At 32.9% G+C, this 17,500-nt stretch overlaps 1 protein-coding gene across 6 annotated transcripts in view; it reads right to left on the minus strand.

Annotated features, from left to right (window-relative positions):
• LOC136845301 (uncharacterized) overlaps window positions 1-17,500 on the minus strand; it is a 567,827-nt gene that overhangs the window by 247,303 nt on the left and 303,024 nt on the right. For all 6 annotated transcript variants that reach the window (XR_010855139.1, XR_010855137.1, XR_010855138.1 and 3 more), the window contains one exon: window positions 14,194-14,349. Coding sequence is in view for 3 of the 6 variants with exons in the window: in XM_067115499.1 (XP_066971600.1) it covers window positions 14,194-14,349 (156 nt within the window). In the remaining 3 variants the exon portion in view is untranslated. The remainder of the gene's footprint in view (window positions 1-14,193; window positions 14,350-17,500) is intronic.

Below are 17,500 nucleotides of genomic sequence, written 5' to 3' on the forward strand. Positions count from 1 at the left end.
CCTTTTTTCCTCTGTTGTTTTTCCAATCCTGAAACTTTTTCTGATTTTATTTTTGTGAATCTTATAACCTTTTACCGCTTTTGTTTGTCCAATATTGTAACCTTTTTCTGATTTAGTTTTTGCAAATCTTGTAACCTTTTTTCCGCTTTTGTTTGTTGAATCTTGTAAACTTTTTCTGCTTTTGTTTTTCCAATCTTGTAACCTTTTTCTATAAAGCAGTAAGTCTATAGCTTCGGTCAAGCTCAGCGGTCTCCCTATATTTCCTTATTCTCAATTTCTTTAGGCCTCTGCAAAATGTAACTAATTTGCTTTTATCACTGGCCGATACACGTGAAGCTACCACGTACAAATAACTAAACTAAAGGACAAGTAATTTATAAGGAAAATTTATTGCTCAAAGCATCTGTTCCTCTTTTCGCAAGCACTGTTTTAAGAAGCCTTTTTGATGAATGATGACGAGTGTTGCAGCATCAACTTAAGAGCGATATCTGAATTTCCATAATGCTGGGAAGACTAACACTTGCTGAGCTTTGGAGCTTCGAAATGGAAACCGCCCACGGAGACAGAGACATGAATTCTGAATAGGGGGAAGAGATGATGATGATAAACCTCGCTTAGAAAACAAAACTAAGATACGCTCAGTTCCGGGAACTCGTTATTGAAAGAGAGAGAAGAGGAGGGGGAGGGGGGAGAGAGAGAGAAAGAGTGACGCTCCTAGGAAAGACAATTTTCTTTGATTATTATTAAAGCTCTTACCAATTACGAATAATTATCGGTAAATATTTGAATGTGTATTAATTAGAGCTGTTTCGTAAGTTTTAACATTTTCCGATTCATGAGTCCCTCATTCGACCTTCAATTCGTTGGTTTATTTTTAGAAGATCTGAATGAGGGCATTACAAAATAACACTAAAGGTGTATTGTTTATTATGTACAATATTTTCACTAACACAATTTACTTAACATAATGCCCATATAGGCGACTTCCCATCGAAAAGGCATTCAAACATTGAAAAAATATTACCCACAAAGAAATATAACGCACAGAAATCACTTTGATGTTTTCGAAGACGATGCAGCATCCCACTAATGAAGAAGTAAAAAATTTCAATACTTTTTTTTCTGATAAACTTTACCACCTATTTTCTCTTTTCAAAAATTACAATTTATTTTTGTATTATTATAATTTTGTTAAAGACAAGACCATGACAATTACCGCAAAGGGCCTATACGATCAAGATTACATTTTGGATTCAGCCTGCGATTTCCACGTGACACTGTTAGCGAATCAAAAACACATTCAAACTGAATGTGTAATTCCCGGATTCTGAATAATTCTGGTCACCAGAGGGGAACGATTTTGCAGAACGAGAGTTAATAGCGTTCGAAAATAATTTCTGGTGGACTGACATTTTGCTGAAAGTATGGCACGATATAATATGTAAAGCTACTTACTTGTCAGAAGCGTTTTCCTTTGCTTCTGATAAACGTATCTGTGGGCATTACAGCAATGCCACGAGTTTTTAATTTGGTTATGCAGGTACGGTATATTTCATGCTAAATTTATGGTGCGTATTATACATTGCTGCTTTTGTACTTGACAAAATAGCCATTAAAAAAATAAGCTTTCGCTTACATACACGAACAATAGACACGTACGCATATATTTAAAATGAAAGCTATTTTTGCATTATTTTTTTCTTTTTCTATGAGCTTTCCTTTCCTCGGGAGTCCATAGAGCTAAGCAAGTTTTAAATAGGAATTTCACGTTAATTTACTATTTTGCAAATTCAGCTATTTCGACAAAACCACTATCGTTTCATGAGTGAACATATGATAAATAACTAACATTATATAAGCTTCTAATAAACTCTGTGGATGGAGAAATACGCCACAATCGATTCTCGACAATCTCTCTGACCAGATCAGTAGACCGTTGGAATAAATGAACAATCCTCTCCCTCTCTCTCTCTCTCTCTCTCTCTCTCTCTCTCTCTCTCTCTCTCTCTCTCACAGAAGCTTTCTACTTCCCTACTGGAGGAAACAGGGATTTTTTAAATACTGACGTTGTTAGATAAAAAAAAAAAAAAGGAATTAACCATCACAGAATTTGTGGTGTAAGTGGAAGAGATACGACATGAATGAAACAGAAACACTAAGAGGAACGATGAGAATATCAGGAAGGGGTGAATTATCTCGATTTGAGAATTTAAATAATGTCCACTACGATATAAAAGGAAGTGTGAGATGAAAAAATTAAATATTTGCGATACCTTGACCTAAAAAGTTTTCTTTTTGTTTTAAGAATTTAGATAATGACCAGTCTGATACAGACGCATGCATGAAATTGAAAACTAAATATCTGCGAAATACCTTGATGGATACATGACCTACAAACCTTTTCAAAAATCTAATTGCAAGGACAACTTTCATAATTATGCCGAGCCGAGATCTAAGAAAAGAAGCAACATACTGGGAGCGTATTAACAACTAAAAGAAAATTAGGGCAAAAGATATGAATGGAGTTATCACACACATGACCAAGAAAAGAAATGCAGTCCAAAACTGAGAGCCGTTATAAAGAAAAACTTTTGTTATCTCCTGACATTAAAACGATCCCACTTAAGAAGACAATACAACTATCATACAATCAGAAAACGTAGAATAATCTTGGGAAAACTAAACTAAACATAACAAAACCCCATCTATAATATTTAAGACACCCCAGTCATCTTTCCTCTCCTAAAGGATTTCGCAAAAGCCATCCGACAACGTTTAGGCGAACGCCTTGGAAAATTTCACGCCTGAGAAAATAAAAACAATACGGAGTCGAGGGAGACAGTTGGAAACTGCTGCTGCCGCTGCTGCTGTCTTTCACAAGAATGGAAGAAGAATCTCGACTTTGACTTGCATCCAGGGGGTCCTACTCGTTTTGAAGGAAACGATGCTTAATCTTTGAGTCCCTGCTTTGCGAATTTTTTTCTGGGAAATCGCAGAATTTAAAACCTGGTTTTAATGGAGATAACCTTCTATTATCGTCTCTTTACTTCTGAGGGAAAAAAGGAAGACTATCTCGTGTTATCTCAAAACAATTTTTATTCTGTTATGTCTTTGATATAATCGATTTAAAACTGAGAAATAAAAATAGGAAAAAAATGTTTTCTCAGAAATCGCAATTTTTAAAACCTGGTTGTCATAGAGTTTCCTTGTCTCAGACGATGAGAGAAGGGACCTCTTTTAAAACCATCGTTTAAAAGTTGCGATTTCTGAGAAAAAATTAATTTTTTCCTATTTTTTTATTTTAATTTAAAATCGATTATATCAAAGACACAACAAAATAAAAACTATACGAGAGATTTTGAGATATTCTCCCTCATTTCTCTCAGCTCGACGATAAGATTTTAAAAATTGCGATTTATGAGAAAAAAAAAATTTGTCCTATTTTCTATTTTAATTCTAAATCGAAAAAAAATTGTCCTGTTTTCTATTTTAATTGTAAATCGATTATATCAAAGACATAACAGAATAAAAATTTTTAAATCTGAGAGAAAAACAGAAGACTATCTCGTGTTACCTCACACAATTTTTATTCTGTTATGCCTTTGATATAATCGATCTTAAACTAAAACAAAAAATAACACCATAAAAATTTTCTTCACAGAAATCGCAACTTTAAAACCTTGGTTTTAACAGAGATACCTTCGCTTATCGTCTCTCTACACCTGAGAGAAATGAGGGAGAATATCTCAAGATCTCTCGTACAGTTTTTATTTTGTTATGTCTTTGATATAATCGATTTTAAATTATAAAAAAAAGAAAAACATAATTACACCACAGAGCAAAGAGAGAGGATATCTCGTCTTATCTCAAACAATTTTTCATTCTGTTATTCAATTTTAAATTGAAACAAAAAATATGAAAAATAATAATCAAATCTGAAGGTTACAAAAACTCTCCTTATGTGAGGCACTTGAATTAAGCGGAAAAATAAATAAAAAAAAAAAAAAAAAAAAACTGACGGTGAGTCACAAAATCGTTTGATGTTTATTTTCACCACGGAAAAGTGCTCTTGTGTGTGTGTGTGTGTGTGTGTGAGAGAGAGAGAGAGAGAGAGAGAGAGAGAGAGAGAGAGAGAGAGAGAGAGAGAGAGTTTTGTCTCATCTATTAGTTAGGTCTGCCAACAAAAAGAGAGAGAGAGAGAGAGAGAGAGAGAGAGAGAGAGAGAGAGAGAGAGAGAGAGAGAGAGAGAGTTTTGTCTCATCTCTTAACTAGGTCTGCCGACAAAGAGAGAGAGAGAGAGAGAGAGAGAGAGAGAGAGAGAGAGAGAGTTTTATTTGGACTTTTAGCCAGCTCTGCCTCTAAATAATTTCTCGAGACCATTATCGGAGTTATATTTTTCATCTCTCTTACCTTCTAATCTTTAAGCAATTCAATATTAATTGCTGTGATCATCGCTTAAAGCTGACTGGTTGGATGCTCTCTTTCTCTCTCTCTCTCCAGCAAAAACTGAGATAAGTCGGTGAATTGCTCTCTCTCTCTCTCTGTAGCAAGAGAATCAGTGAAGCCGGAGAATCTCTTACTCTTACTCTCTCTCTCTCTCTCTGCAGCAAGAGAATGAGATAAGCCAGAGAATCTCTCTCTGCAGCAAGAGAATAAAATGGGTCGGAGAATCTCTCTCTCTCTCTCTCTCTCTCTCTCTCTCTCTCTCTCTCTGAAGCAAGAAAACAAAATGGGTTGGAGAATATCTCTCTCTCTCTCTCTGCAGCAAGAGAATAAAATGGGCCGGAGAATTCTCTCTCTTTCTCTCTCTCTCCAGCAAAAAAAATGAGATAAGCCGGTGAATAGCTCTCTCTCTCTCTCTCTCTCTCTCTCTCTCTCTCTCTCTCTCTCTCTCTCTCTCTCTCTCTCTCTCTCTCTGCAGCAAGAAAATAAAATGGGTCGGAGAATATCTCTCTCTCTCTCTCTCTCTCTCTCTCTCTCTCTCTCTCTCTCTCTCTCTCTCTCTCTCTCTGCAGCAAGAGAATAAAATGGATCGGAGAATTCTCTCTCTTTCTCTCTCTCTCCAGCAAAAAAAGAGATAAGCCGGTGAATAGCTCTCTCTCTCTCTCTCTCTCTCTCTCTCTCTCTCTCTCTCTCTCTCTGCAGCAAGAAAATAAAATGGGTCAATAAAATATATCTCTCTCTCTCTCTCTCTCTCTCTCTGCAGCAAGAGAATAAAATCTCGGAGAATTCTCTCTCTTTCTCTCTGCAGCAAAAAGAATAAAAATGGATCTCTCTCTCTCTCTTTCTCTCTCTCTCCAGCAAGAGAATGAGATAAAATCTCTCACTCTCTCTGCAGCAAGAAAATCGGAGAATCTCTCTCTCTCTCTCTCTCTCTCTCTCTCTCTCTCTCTCTCTCTCTCTCTCTCTCTCTGCAGCAAGAGAATGAGGTAAGCCGGAGAATCTCTCTCTCTCTCTCTGCAGCAAGAAAATAAAATGGGTCGGAGAATCTCTCTCTCTCTCTCTCTCTCTCTCTCTCTCTCTCTCTCTCTCTCTCTGCAGCAAGAGAATGAGGTAAGCCGGAGAATCTCTCTCTCTCTCTCTCTCTCTCTCTGTCTCTCTCTCTGTCTCTCTCTCTGCAGCAAGAAAATAAAATGGGTCGGAGAATATCTCTCTCTCTCTCTCTCTCTCTGCAGCAAGAGAATGAGGTAAGCCGGAGAATCTCTCTCTCTCTCTCTCTCTCTCTCTCTCTCTCTGCAGCAAGAGAATCAGTGAAGCCGGAGAATCTCTTACTCTTACTCTCTCTCTCTCTCTCTCTGCAGCAAGGGAATGAGGTAAGCCGGAGAATCTCTCTCTCTCTCTCTCAGAATCAGTGAAGCCGGATAATCTCTTATTATCTCTCTCTCTCTCTCTCTCTCCAGCAAGAGAATGAGATAAGCCGGAGAATCTCTCTCTCTCTCTCTCTCTCTCTCTCTCCATAAATAAAGAGGTTTCAAAAACCTCTCCTTTTCCTATAGATAGACAAGGTTATTAAATCAAGACTTAATGTACAAATTGTGGAGGATGAAGAAGATGAAGGAGAGGAAGAAGAGGAAGAGATAGAAAAAAATAATGAAAACAAAGAACAGGATAAGAGTATGGATGCAGAGAAACTCATAGATTCTACATATGAGGCAATACAGCAGCATACATATGAACAAACAAATTATGACATGATAAATCAAAATAAAATCCCAAAGAGGTTGTACCCGGAGCTTCATACTGATGGGAAAGAGCAAGAAAAAAAAAGAAAAGAAAGACACAGTATGCACCCTTTTGAAAAGAGGGAATTGCAGGTTTGGTGAAAGATGTTATTACAAGCATCCCAAGATATGCCACAATTACGAGATCTCTGGCAAATGTGCATATCGAGATGGCTATGAGGAGGAATGCAGCGATCTACATCCAAAAATATGTAAAAACTGGAGAGAAGGAAATGGATGTAAGTTTAATAAAAAGTGTAGGTATATGCATCCTGTAGCCATGAAGAATAAAAATCAAAATCAAATTCATATAAAAATCAAGGTAAAAATGAAGCAAATAAACGAAGGAACAAAGAACATGTGATGAAGGAAAAAAGCAAGCTAACAACACATTACGAAATGTCAGCACCACGATATCAGGCATCAGCACCTAGATAAAGTGCAAGGAACAAGCAATGTATCTATGATGCTAGGGGATGGTGCAGATATGGAGATAAATGCAGGTATACGCACAAAATTAATAAATATGAAGATGGAAGATCAAATATAATGGAAAATTTGGATTTTTTAATGTACGAATTTCTGGAAATGAAGAAAGGAACAACATATCAGAAAGGAAAGAAACGTGGGAAAATCCTTATTATTACCCATATTAGATAGTGGAGATAACACGCAAACCATAGTGATGAATGCGCAGGGTTTAGTTTCGAGTAACTCAAAAAGAAAGATAGAGTTCTTAGAAGAACTAACCCAAAATGAAAAAATAGAAATAATGAATATAAGTGAAACCTGGTATTCCCAAGAGACTGGTAATGATGATCAGATAAAGGGTTTCCAAACTTATAGATCAGACAGAAAAAATAGAAATCAAGGGGGAACCGCGATATATGGGAGAGACGTCAATCAAGGAAAAATCTGTGAGATAAATACAGTAACACAGAATGTGAATTAATAGCGGTGGAATTTGAATCTGAAAAATTAGTGAACATTGTAATATAGACCCCCCTAATGCTAAAGAGTTTGACATAATAATTGACAAATTGGATGATATATGTAGAAATCACAAAGACTGGAGTATACTCCTATCCGGAGACTTTAACTTTCCTTTCGTGTAATGGAAAGAATGAATAGGAGACTGTGGTTGTATTTATACATATAAAAAAGAGAGTAATAGTAGTGCAGAAGATAAGAGGCAATTTGAAAAGCTTTCATAAATGCTACTAGAACATAACATTCAGCAAATAAATCACCTGCCAACAAGAAAGGATAATATTTTAGACCTAGTATTTGTGAACGAGGTGAACTATGTTAAAGAAATAATAGTGTATAATACGAGTATTTCGGACCATAATGTCATAGAATTAACAGTCCGTTCCAAAGCACATGAAAACAGAGATAAGCAAGAGGCGAAAAAATGGGAAGGATATGGAAAATACAATTTCTATAGTAAGAATATAAACTGGTAAAAAATAAATGAAGAATTTAAACAAAGAATGGGAAAACATATTCATAAGTGATAACATACAGGTAAATACGGATATATTATATAAAATATTAGAGGATATAATGGAAAAATATATACCGAAGAAGAAAAGTAAACACCAGTCACGCATACCAAGAGACAGAAGGATCTTGTTCCAGAAAATCAGGAAGTGGAAAAAAGGTCTTGCAAAAGAAACGAATGCATGGAAAGTGATGGAACTAAAAAGTAAGATAGAAAATGCAAAACAAAAGATTATACAGTCAAAAGAAAATGAAAAAGGGACCTAGAAGAAAAGACCCTACAAAATATCAAGCAAAACCCCAAAATTTTTTACTCTTGTGAAAAAGATGAATAAAGTAAGAGTAGAAATAGGCCCTCTAAGAATTGAAGGGTGATTAATGAATGAAAAAAAGGAATATATGTAACATATTAGCAGAAAGATATAAGAGTGAATTTACACCTAGAATTGATAATGAAGATAATGATACAGAAATAAGAGATGAAAATAGTGAATATTTATCAGACATAGATATTACTGAAGCCGACATTGTGTAGGTTATTAATGAAATTAAAAATGGATCAGCAGCAGGACCAGACGGCGTACCTGCCATTTTGTTAAAGAAAGTGGTTCATTCAATCGCAAAGCTGCTCGCAATATTATTAAGACAAAGTATAGATACAAGCAAGATTTATGATGAGCATAAATTAGCATATATTACCCCTACTTTCAAAAGTGGATCAAGACTAGAGGCAAGTAATTATAGGCCTGTGAGTCTGACATCTCATATTATGAAAGTTTATGAAAGGATAATGAAAAAAAATATAATGAAACATTTAATGAAAAATAGTTTGTTTAATATAGGACAACATGGTTTTGTACCCGGAAAAAGTACACAAATCCAACTGTTAGTCCACCATGAAAGCATATATAAAAATATGATAATCGAAAAAGATACAGATGTGGTTTACCTAGACTTTGCAAAAGCTTTTGACAAGGTAGACCATAATATATTAGCGAAAAAAATTAGAAAACATAACATTGTGGACAAAGTAGGAAGATGGATAAAAGAATTTTTGCAAACAGAAAACAGATAGTGATTGCAAATGACAAGAAATCGGATGAAGCTACGGTAATATCCGGTGTGCCACAAGGTACAGTGTTAGCTGCATTGCTGTTTGTGATTATGATTGCAGACATAGACAGTAATGTTAAGGACTCGGTAGTGAGAAGTTTCGCCGATGACACAAGAATAAGTAGAGAAATTACTTGTGATGAAGATAGGAACTCGCTACAAAGAGACCTAAACAAAACATATAAATGGGCAGAGGTAAATAGGATGGTATTTAACTGATAAATTTGAATCAATAAACTATGGTGATAAAGAAGGAATGCTATATGCATATAAAGGACCTAATAACGAGACAATCACAAATAAGGAAGCAGTTAAAGACCTTGGTGTGATGTTGAATAGGAATATGTTATGCAATGATCAAATAGCGATACTATTGGCAAAATGCAAAGCAAAAATGGGAATGTTGTTCCGGCACTTCAAAACAAGAAAAGCCGAACACATGATTATGCTTTATAAAAAGTACGTACGTAGTCCACTTGAAAATTGCAATTTAATATGGTACCCACACTACCAAAAGGATATTGCACAAATAGTGTACAAAGGTCATTTACAGCTAGAATAGAAGAAGTTAAGGACCTTGACTACTGGGAAAGACTACAATTCTTAAATTTATATAGTCTCGAAAGAAGAAGAGAGCGCTACATGATAATCCAGGCATGAAAACAGATAGAAGGAATTACCGAAAACATCATGGAGCTAAAAATATCAAAAAGAGCAAGCAGAGGTAGATTAATAGTGCCCAAAACTATACCAAGAAAATTAAGGAAAGCACACAGGACATTAATCCACCACGCACCAGCATCGATAATGCAACGTCTATTCAATGCGCTACCAACTCATCTGTGGAACATAACAGGAGTGAGCGTAGATGTGTTTAAGAATAAGCTCGACAAATATCTAAGATGCATCCCAGACCATCCAAGATTGGAAGATGCAAAATATACCGGAAGATGCATTAGCAATTCTCTGGTGGACATCAGAGGTGCCTCACACTGAGGGACCTGGGGCAACCCGAACGAACTGTAAGGTCTGTAAGATCATACCTTCCCTCAAATGGGTAGCATTAATAATAAAAATAAATAAACAAGAATATCTTTAACAGTAGAAAATGTTCTGCTATATTTAAATGTAAGCAAACTCTATATCAAAATCAATAAAATTATACTCCAAATAAATCTACTGTACAATTCAGTTAAAAATAAAGAACGTCTAGATTAAGTTATCGCAAATAACGACAGGGAATTATGTATTCCATGACATGAATATATAAATACTGGTATTGAATATTACTTGAAAACTGCTTTATTTATTTATGTATTACTTATATATATATCGTGTATATATAAATATATTATATATATATATATATATATATATATATATATATATATATATATATATAATATATATATATATATATATATATATATATATATATATATATAATGTGTAAAGATTTTGTTATGTTACAGACAGGTAGGACCTTTTACCTCAACCAGATATTAAAAAAAAATATTTCAAGGTAAAAAAGTGGTTAAAGACGAACTAAAGAGGACATAAGCTATGGCAATCGGCCATAATATAGTTGCCAGATGTCGCTACACTCTCTTAGAGAAGCTGACATGTTGGGACGCACAAGTCTAAGAATGGAAAATACGCAGACGGATAGTCGCGTTGCGTTCACAAGAGAGTAGAAAATGTAGCGAAAGTTGAGAGAGAGAGAGAGAGAGAGAGAGAGAGAGAGAGAGAGAGAGAGAGAGAGAGAGAGAGAGGAATGTCGGTCATTAATCGCTCTACTAACAGGCAAGTTAGGAAACAAAACTCAGTCGGGTACCAATTACTACAGGTATGTTTAGCGACCATTTGCCAAGAGCTGACATGATTTACAGGGTAACACAATGGTCAATTTTGTTCCGATTTCTCTCAAAAGTTAACAATCTCGATAACGTTAATTAATGAGTACACTTGTCAAGTTTCACCAAATTACATCCGTACTGTCTTGAGATATCCTGCTAACAGATTATATATATATATATATATATATATATATATATATATATATATATATATATATATATGTGTGTGTGTGTGTGTGTGTGTGTGTGTGTGTGTGTGTGTGTATGATATATGTATTTATGTATATATATAAATATATATATTATGTACATATATATATATATATATATATATATATATATATATATATATATGTACACACACATATATTTATATATATATATATATATATATATATATATATATATATATATATATATATATATAATGAATACAACCTCCTTTCCATTTAGTTTTCAGAAGTCATACACATGAAAAACTAACACAGCAGATGATTGCTGTCACAACCAAAACAGAACAGTCGTGCTTTGGGGAAATCAAGAGTTCTTGTCGCTTGTTGTTTGTGTTAACTGTTTGTGTTAATCAACATTGTTGTGGTCTGTGTCATGGAGTATGAAGAGAACTCCACGCCCGCGCGCGCGCATAAAGCTTGTCCCCGGGTGAATCACCGCTTAAAGTTTAGTGATCAGCAATGGCCCCGAGACAAGCAAAAATAAATAAAAAAAACATTCTCCCTTTGGACGAGGCATCTGCGTCATTTGTGGCAGGCAAATGTGGCCGTATTTCGTCAGCAGAATGTTTTCGAAATAAACCGTGTTTTTTTTTAAATAAACCGTACATCTTTTAAAATGAACCGTACATCAGTTGAAACAAATTGTACATATTAAGAAATAAACCGTACATCTTTTGAAAAAAAAAGTGTTTCTTTTGAAATAAACAGTATTTCTTTCGAAATAAGCAGTATTTCTTTTGAAATAAACCGTACATCTTTTGAAATAAACCGAATATCTTTTGAAATAAACGGTATTTCTTTTAAAACATACTGTATTTATTTAGAAACAAACCGTGTATTTTTTACAAAATAACCCGTATTTTTTAAAAATAAACCGTACATCTTTTGAAATAGACCGCATTTCTTTCCAGAGAAACCGCATATCTTTCGAATCAACTGTATTTCTTTCGAACCCAAACATACTTCTTTCGAAATCAAGTGTATTTCTTTCGAAATACATTGTATATTTTTCGAAAGAAACCGTATTTCTTTCGATAAAAAACGCCAGAATGTCTTTCTAAAAAAAAAACATATTTCTTTTGAAATAAACCGCATTTCTTTTGAAACAAACCGTACATCTTTTGAAATAAGTCGATTTATTTTGAAATAAACAGTATTCTTTCGAAATGAATCGCATTTCCTTTGGAATAAACCGTACATCTTTCTAAATAAACAGTACATATTTTGAAATAGAAGGTATTTCTTAAGAAAATAAACCGTACATAATTATAAATAAACTGTATTTCTTTCGAAATAAGCCGTATTTCTTCCAAAGGAACTATTGCTTTCGAAATCAACCATATTTCTTTCGAAATAAACCATATTTCTTTTTAAACAAATCATGTACCTTTTTAAACAAACCGTATTTCTTTCTAAATCAACCGTACTTCTTTCGAAATAAACTATTTCTTTTGAAATCAATCGTATTTCTTTTGAAATCAACCATATTTCTTTCGAAATCAACCGTACTTCTTTTTAAACAAATTACATCTTTTGAAACAAACCGTACACCTTTTGGAATAAACCGTACTTCTTTCGAAAAGGAACCGTATTTCTTTCACAATAAACTGTATTACTTTTGAGATCAACCGTATTTCTTTCGAAATAAACCGTATTTCTTTTTAAATAGGTCATACATCTTTTGAAACAAACCATACATCCTTTGAAATAACCGACATTTCTTTCGAAATCAACCCTATTTCTTTCGAAAGAAACAGTACTTCTTTCGAAATAAACTATTTCTTTTGAAATCAACCGTGTTTCTTTTTAAATAGACCATACATCTCTTGAAACAAACCATACATCTTTTGAAAGAAACCGCATTTGTTTCGAAATAAATCGTATTTATTTTAATATAAACAGTATTTCTTGCGAAATAAACCGCATTTCTTTCGAAACTCGCGACGGACAAAATGCGATAAACGAAATTATGGGTTATGATTGGAGAAAGAAAAATGATTTTGGAATTCCTTTGGTAATATTGCTTTATATTTTGTCAAGCAAATGTTTCACCAAATGCAAGTCGTATCTTTTTGACTGTCCCGTTTTCTCGATGTAAATGGAGAAAATGATGGCTTTGAACAGGAAGAGACACAAACGATTGGAAGTTTTCTTTTTTATGCCATGGACGTTATAAAGGAAAGGAAAGATGGCAATACCTCCTACACTATATTTTATATATATATATATATATATATATATATATATATATATATATATATATATATATATATATATATATATATATATATACATACATACATACATACATACATACATACATACATATATATATATATATATATATATATATATATATATATATATATATATATATATATATATATATATATATATACAGGATGGTATCTAATTGAGATTTTATTCAAAGAAAGTTACAAGCTTTCAAGGACTTTCCTGTCCTCATTCGTCTGGCTACTATATAGTAGCCAGAAGAATGAGGACAGGAAAGTCCTTGAAAGCTTGTGACGTTCTTTGAATAAAATCTCCGTTAGATACCGTCCTGTTTAAGTGTGGTCCTGTTATTAACTGAAATTTATGCATGGAACCACAGTATGAGTCGTGAAGTTGATGTATATGTGTATATATATATATATATATATATATATATATATATATATATATATATATATATATATATATATATATATATATATATATATATATATATATATATATATAATATATATATATTTATATATATTTTATATATTTATATATATATATATATATATATATATATATATATATATATATATATATTTATATATATATATTTATATATGTATATTTATATATAGATATATATATATATATATATATATATATATATATATATAAAATGCATTTATATATATTTCATAATTTATACATGTAAATAAAATGTATTTACATACATTTTATAATTTATATATATGTATATATAAAATGTACTCATTTATATTTTATATAATTTATATATAGATATTTATATATAAATATATTTATATATAATAAATATATATTTATAAATATATATATGTATATATATACATATATACATACATATACAAATATATATAATTATATATACACCAAGGGAAATTCAATACACAAATACATAATAGCATAAACATTAGCAATCACGCAAACTAAAAGCTAACAGGACAAAATACGAAAAAGATAAAACAGAAAGGTAAAGGAAAAGACCCTTGGGGATTCCCTTACTTGGCTGATGAGCGTGGTCTTCCGGGCGGCGCAGGCGGCGACGATGAAGGCGACTATCCCCAGTAGTAGGAGGAGGCCCCCGAGGACGAGAGAGAGGCGGAAGACCGACGACGAACATCCTCCGTCGGTTTGCTTCACCAGGTAGACTTGTTCGTCCTGCATAAGGCGAAGAAGGAGAAGTAAGACGAATGAAAGATCAAGAAACGAACTCTATAACAAATTTTGCGTTTTAAATTATTAATTTCAATTATGATTATAGATTATATTTGGTACAAGAAAAGAATCTGATACCAAATTTTGCTTTTTAAATTATTTAAATTATGATTATAGATTATTTGGTATACAAGAATTTCATACCAAATTTTGATTATGAGACGGATGAGGCATTAACAATATAATGTTGGGGCAAGAAAATACGTTATACCAAATATTCAGTTGTAAATTATGAAAGTTATTATTAATATAATTATTTAAATTATCAATTTTTTAAATTGTTAACAGAGGCGGATAAAAATAAGCGTTCTTCTCTTTTCGTCCTGCAGAAGAAGAAGAAGAAGAAGAAGAAGAAGACAATGAAAGATCAAGAATACGATTGTGGGACAAGAAACGAGTTTTCTATCAAATGTTATTTTATAAATTATTAATATTATTAATGATTTAAATTTTTTTTTCAATTATCAACTGCACCGAACAATACTCGCTCTTCTCTTGTTGTCCTGTAGAAGGCGAAGAGGATGAATGACGGATTTGGAACAAGAAAAGAAGTACCAAATTTTGAATTTTAGATTATTTAAGGCATTAAAAATACAATTTTCGTACAAGAAAAGGATCTGATACCAAATTTTGCTTTTTAAATTATTAATTTAAATTATGATTATAAATTATTTCAATTATTTTTAAATTATTAATTATAAGACGAATGAGACGGGTGAGACATTACGAATATGAATTTTGGGCAAGATGCGAATTTTAAACCAAGTGTTGATTCGTAAATTATTAATCTAATTATTAAGAGTAATAATTATTTAAACTCTTACTTATCTAAATTATTAATATAAGAGAATAATAATCTCTCTCCTCATTAAAGATGGATTATTGTACCCGAATGTCAAAGAATCATGTTTGTGCAGTCCGAAACTTCGTCATCAACAGGTCAGTGAATAAAATGCTAACAAATAATAGAAGGTGAATTAAATATCGATTACCAGCGTTTGGTGTCAAACTGACCTGGGGTTGAAACTGCATATAAGGCGTAAGACTTAATTCGTTTTTTTTATTATTATTTAAAGTTATTGTTGTTACTGCTTAAATCGTGACAGACATACTTTAACAAATTGCCTGTTATTATTATTATTATTATTATTATTATTATTATTATTATTATAAAATGTAATTAAGTTTTTAGATTGTTCAGTTATAACTGTTATTGCTAAGTCGAAATCGTGAGAGATATATACTAAAAAAATTACGTGTTGTTATAATGATAATAAGAAGTAAATCAGTTTTTAGATTGTTTGCAGTTATTATTGTTATTGCTACGTCGAAATCGTTACTGACTTATACTAAAACATTACCTGTTATTATAGTTACAATTTTATATAACTAGGTACAGCCCCTGAAACTTTAACATGATCAGTTATTGATAAATTTAATCTGGTTTTCATAACTAGTTATGATTGTTATTTTCAAGGCGAAATAAAGAAAAAAAGTACATTAAAAATTAATCGTTACTATAAATATAATTTCATATAACTAGGTACAACGCATGAAACTTTAACATGATTAATCATAGGTATATTTTATCATTTTATCTGGTGGTCATATCTAGTTACAATAAAAACTAAATGCAAATGTACATTTTTCCGTGGATATATTTTCAGTGAAACATGGAAAGTCTACGGGCAATAAATTCAAAGTTTAGACTTGCTGTCGTCGAGCCCGAGGACAGCCTCTCTCACTACTAGCCCTCACAGAAGTGTGCATAAGGGCCTTAGGAGTTATATATGGGAACAGGTACATAGCATTTTATAATATATGAAATCAAATTCATACTAGACGATGCAAGTCATGAAAAGCCATTATCAATTCAAAAGGTAAAAATGATATGAAAAGATTTAATCAACTTTTCAGGAGAGAGAGAGAGAGAGAGAGAGAGAGAGAGAGAGAGAGAGAGAGAGAGAGAGAGAGAGAGAGAATCTTTCTGAACTTATTGGTGACTGTCAGAAACAAAAATAACCTGTCTGTGTGTGAGAGAGAGAGAGAGAGAGAGAGAGAGAGAGAGAGAGAGAGAGAGAGAGAGAGAGAGAGAGAGAGAGAGAGAATCTTTCCGAACTTATTGGTGGCTGTCATGATACAAAAATAACCTGTGAGAGAGAGAGAGAGAGAGAGAGAAATTTACCGAACTCATTGGTGACTGTCAGATACAAAAATAACCTGTCTGTGTGTGTGTGTGTGTGTGTGTGTGTGTGTGAGTGTGAGAGAGAGAGAGAGAGAGAATCTTTCCGAACTTACTGGTGGCTGTCATGATACAAAAATAAGCTGAGAGAGAGAGAGAGAGAGAGAGAGAGAGAGAGAGAGAGAGAGAGAGAGAGAGAGAGAGAATCTTTCCGATCTTATTGGTGACTATCAGATACAAAAATAACCTGTGTGTGTGTGTGTGTGTGTGTGTGAGAGAGAGAGAGAGAGAGAGAGAGAGAGAGAGAGAGAGAGAGAAAGGGGGGGGGGGGGGGAATAGCTGGTCTCAGTCGAATTGAAACCAGCCACTTCAATGGAGCATTCATAAATTTTGTCGGGCAATTCTTTGCCTTAATATGAGAGGCAGAACATTTCTGCTTTCTGAGTTCAATACACTCTCGAATGTCAAAGTTCAGAGGGCAGAGATGATTAACTTTCTACTTTCTAGTTTTACTTTAAAAGAAAATGATATTCTTTTTTTCCAAGAACGAAGAGGAGAAACTATCTCATTTTGTGAATGGAATCAAGGCTGATATGGACAGATTTTATAAGAATATTGTTTTAGATAAATGGAGAGGTAATCAAGAATTTTAGAAAAAAAAATTTTCACATCAGAAAAATGGGAAATGCATATCATTTTCAGGGTACAATACTGGCTATTAAAACCATAGGCACTTGAAGAAAATAAAACTACCAAATAAGTTTTGAGAATAGGAACAGATAAATAAGTAAAAGTCAATATTAATTTCAGGTTGAGTACGCATAATTAAGACACTTTTCTTCCGAATTTGACTTATCAGGACCAAGAAAATACAATAAAATCACAGGACCGATAAGACAATGTTATTATTAT

Source organism: Macrobrachium rosenbergii, chromosome 13 (genome assembly GCF_040412425.1).
Source record: "Macrobrachium rosenbergii isolate ZJJX-2024 chromosome 13, ASM4041242v1, whole genome shotgun sequence".
NCBI classification, from domain to species: domain Eukaryota; kingdom Metazoa; phylum Arthropoda; class Malacostraca; order Decapoda; family Palaemonidae; genus Macrobrachium; species Macrobrachium rosenbergii.